Genomic DNA, 3,509 nt, shown 5'->3' with positions numbered 1-3,509 from the left:
TGTCTTTTACCCACCCTCTTTATAAACTCTAACTTTTTTCGTAGAAAGACGAAATAATAAAGTCATTATAAACTTACATATAAGTGGAGGTGCCAAAATTTAAATCTCGATCATGATGTTTGACCTAACACTTTCGGTATTTTACCAATTGAGCAATGACTTGTGGACATAAACTCTCTAACTTTAGTTGCCCTCATTCATTTCCTCAAACAACCAAAATCAAATTGCCTCCGGTCCGGTCGTTAAATTTCCGCATTCACACAATCACCACATCAGAGATTGTTGAATTAAGATATACAAATTTCAATTAAATTTTTTTAAAAAATAAAATCCTAATTTGAAATCCACCAAATTTTATTTTGATCAAATGGTCACCGATATGATAATTGCGTGAACTTAAAATTTTAGCAGTGACACAGAATACACTTAGAATAATCTTCCTTACAATAATTATTGACAAAACAATTATCAAATCAAAATTAACTGTTCAAATAAATTTCTATCATCTTAATGAAATACAAAAATAAACAAATACCAAACATTTCTCTTCTTTCATTTTTTCCTACATATGTATGAAAGTAGTAAAAAATAATAGGGAAAAAAATGAAGGAAACTTAACTATTGTGTCAATTATAATTTTAAATGGCTTTGATATATCTCTCTAAGTATATTTTGACAACTTTTTTTTTTTTTGTAATACCAAGAATTGGAATGAATCAAGTTGTAACTATCCTCGTAACCACATTAAAACCGACACTTCTGATCGAAAGTATGTTTGGTATTGGATATTTAATAGCATGGTGTCTAACACTTAATAACTTCATTTCAACCATAAGGTGGTGGCGGATGGCCACTAGTATCGGACCACGTTGACGGCGGTAACTCTGTTCCACCGCCACGGCCACCACCAGGCGGTCGGTTTTCCGGTGGCCGGAAAAATCCCATTTGTTGACTAGAATACAGGGGAAATGAAGCAGAGGAGGATGAAAGTTGAGTGGAAGGTGAAAATGAAGGTGTTGATGGTAACATATTAGAATTCATAGAAAGTGATGAAGATGATGAAGATAACAATGAATGTGATTGTAGTGCAGCCATTTGTGAATTATAATACCATTGTTGAACCAAATTAGAAGCTTGTAATTGTTGTTGCTGCTGCATTTGTTGTAGTTGAAAATCACCGGAGCTTTGAAGAATATGAGAATATTCCAAATAGTCTCTGATCATGTCAGAGGTTCCTTGAACCGGCGGCTGCGGTGTTCCAGAAGGAACCGCAGTGGCCGGAAAAGACTGAAGTTGTGGTTGTTGTTGCGGCGGTGGCGGCATAATTGATCTAACATTTTCAGGGAAGTTGAGTTTTGCTCTGCTTCCTCTGAATCTCAATGCAGCTTCATCATAAGCCCTAGCTGCAGCTTCTGCTGTATCAAATGTTCCTAGCCATACTCTTTGTGCTTTGTGTGGATCTCTTATTTCTGCTGCCCATTTTCCCCATGGTCTTTGTCTTACTCCTCTGTATCGTCTCCTTTGCTCGCCGGAGTCTTCGAATGACGCGGCTGATGCTGCCGAGGTGGCTATGGTAGTACTTGTGCGAGCTTCTTCGGTCACTGAAATTGGATAAAGATTATAGTTTGATTAGTTTTATGATATTTTGTTGATGAAAATGTGTAGAAACAATAGTTTTCTTGCAAAATATTACGTAATAATAAATGAATCAGAGACACGTCAACACCAATAATAATTTGAAGAAATGAACTAATAGAACGTAGTTACATGTGTTGGTGTTAACTCAGAGTCAAACACGAGACATACTTTTGATTAGCAGTGTCGGTGCTAACGTGGGTTTAATGGTTATGCATGGAGGACTATGGTCTTGCAACATTATTGTATTATAAGGAGCTTAATAAAAAAGACATGAGTAAAATTCAAAATGATTGTTGAGTTATTTATAGAACAATTATTTTGTTTGTTTTGATTTAGTTAGAATGGAAGGGCAAGGTATGGAATTATGATTTATGACAAAATGTTTAGATTGAAGAAAAAAATTGAAAAATGAAATATGTTTGATGCATGCAGTATAAGATAGAAATGATATGCATAAGATAAGAGGTGAATAGTGAATATACTTGATACATATTCATTCTGCATGGTTTATTAACAAAAAAGTTGGTGTTATATTAACAAAAATAGAAAAATTAGCTAGATAAGTTTAAAATAATCCTAATAATGATGTTCACCATTTTTGGCTTTAGATAAAATTGAGGGATCAAAATATAAAACATTGAAACATCAAGCTTATATAAACCAAGTGATGAATATGTGCAAACAATAATGATTTGTGATCAAAAAATGAATGAAAAATGAGTTGAATCATCTACGACTGCAGTATGGTGTTGTAGCTGTGATAATCGTTAGATTTTAAGAGATAAAATCTAACTGTTCTCATAACCATGACACCATACCGCAGACGTAGACGTAGACGATGGAATTAAGAAAAAGTATGAGATAGAAAGTGCACCTGATGATAATGATGGTGAGGATGATGATTCTTGAGAAGGTACCATAACAGATCTAAAGAGTCTAGGAGGAACAACAGGTTGTGTTATATACTGATTAGAAGAACCACTACTTTCTTCATCACGCCCTCTTTTTTGACCACTCCATGATCCAGAATTCAAAACAAAACTAGAACTTGAAGCATAAGAAGAAGATGAAGCATTTCCAAAACTTGATATCAAAGGAAAACCACTCCTTTGAATCCATTCATTACTACTCATTTGATTAGACCCTGATGATGCAGCATGTGTTAGAGCTGAAACCATTTCTGATAACTCTCTATCACCATTATACCCTGAAACCATTTGGTCAAAATCTAATGATTGTGATGCATTAGAACTTCCACCATCGTCGCTACCACCACCGTTGTGATCGTGATCGCCGCCTTCGCGCTTCACCGTGTACCCGGTGAACTCACCTGAACCTCTTTGATGCGCCACAGTTAACAAGGACATGAAAAAAAAAAGTTGTTAGGTTTGTAAAATTTTCTTTGAAGACCCTTTGAAATGTTATTGAGAATAAAACTATCTAACACCTTATTTAAATACTCTTTGAAAGGAATAAAGTATAGTAATTAACTTTGTACAAAAGAGAACATGTGTTGCTTTATTATTTGACACAATCTAACATGAGGTGCTAAAATAAAATATCAGCCCCCGTTTTAATAGTATATATTTTAATAATACCACTCTTCCTATTGTTGTCTCCTTATTTATATAATCTTGTTTCCACTTTGTACATAGATACACACCCCCTTGGTTTTCTTATTAAATAAAAAATCATGGTGCACAAATTCTCTTTGGTTTTTCCAAAATATATAAAAGTGAAATATTTATTATTTCATTTTTTTACACCGTCAACAAATTACAACCAGTCATTTTGCAGGTTTAAATAGAATTTGCAAAGTTTATGGTTGTCTGATCAAGATCAGACAGATCAAATTTCAACCTCAAAATTTA

The 3,509-nt window shown here is 34.0% G+C and overlaps 1 protein-coding gene across 1 annotated transcript; it reads right to left on the bottom strand.

Moving 5' to 3' along the window:
• Positions 1-402: 402 nt before the first annotated feature.
• On the bottom strand, positions 403-3,064 carry LOC146914432 (uncharacterized). The gene is made up of 2 exons (XM_085717297.1): positions 2,513-3,064; positions 403-1,601 (listed from the first exon to the last, which is right to left on the bottom strand). The coding sequence occupies exons 1-2, from the start codon at positions 3,003-3,005 to the stop codon at positions 826-828; spliced, it is 1,269 nt and encodes a 422-aa protein (XP_085573423.1). The 5' UTR covers positions 3,006-3,064; the 3' UTR covers positions 403-825.
• Positions 3,065-3,509: the final 445 nt, after the last annotated feature.

Source organism: Medicago sativa, chromosome 6 (genome assembly GCF_051527215.1).
Source record: "Medicago sativa cultivar Bolivia chromosome 6, Bolivia_mono, whole genome shotgun sequence".
In the NCBI taxonomy this organism is placed as follows: Eukaryota; Viridiplantae; Streptophyta; class Magnoliopsida; order Fabales; family Fabaceae; genus Medicago; species Medicago sativa.
The sequence above is the reverse complement of the archived record's forward strand: the minus strand, read 5'-3'. Positions and strand labels throughout refer to the sequence as shown.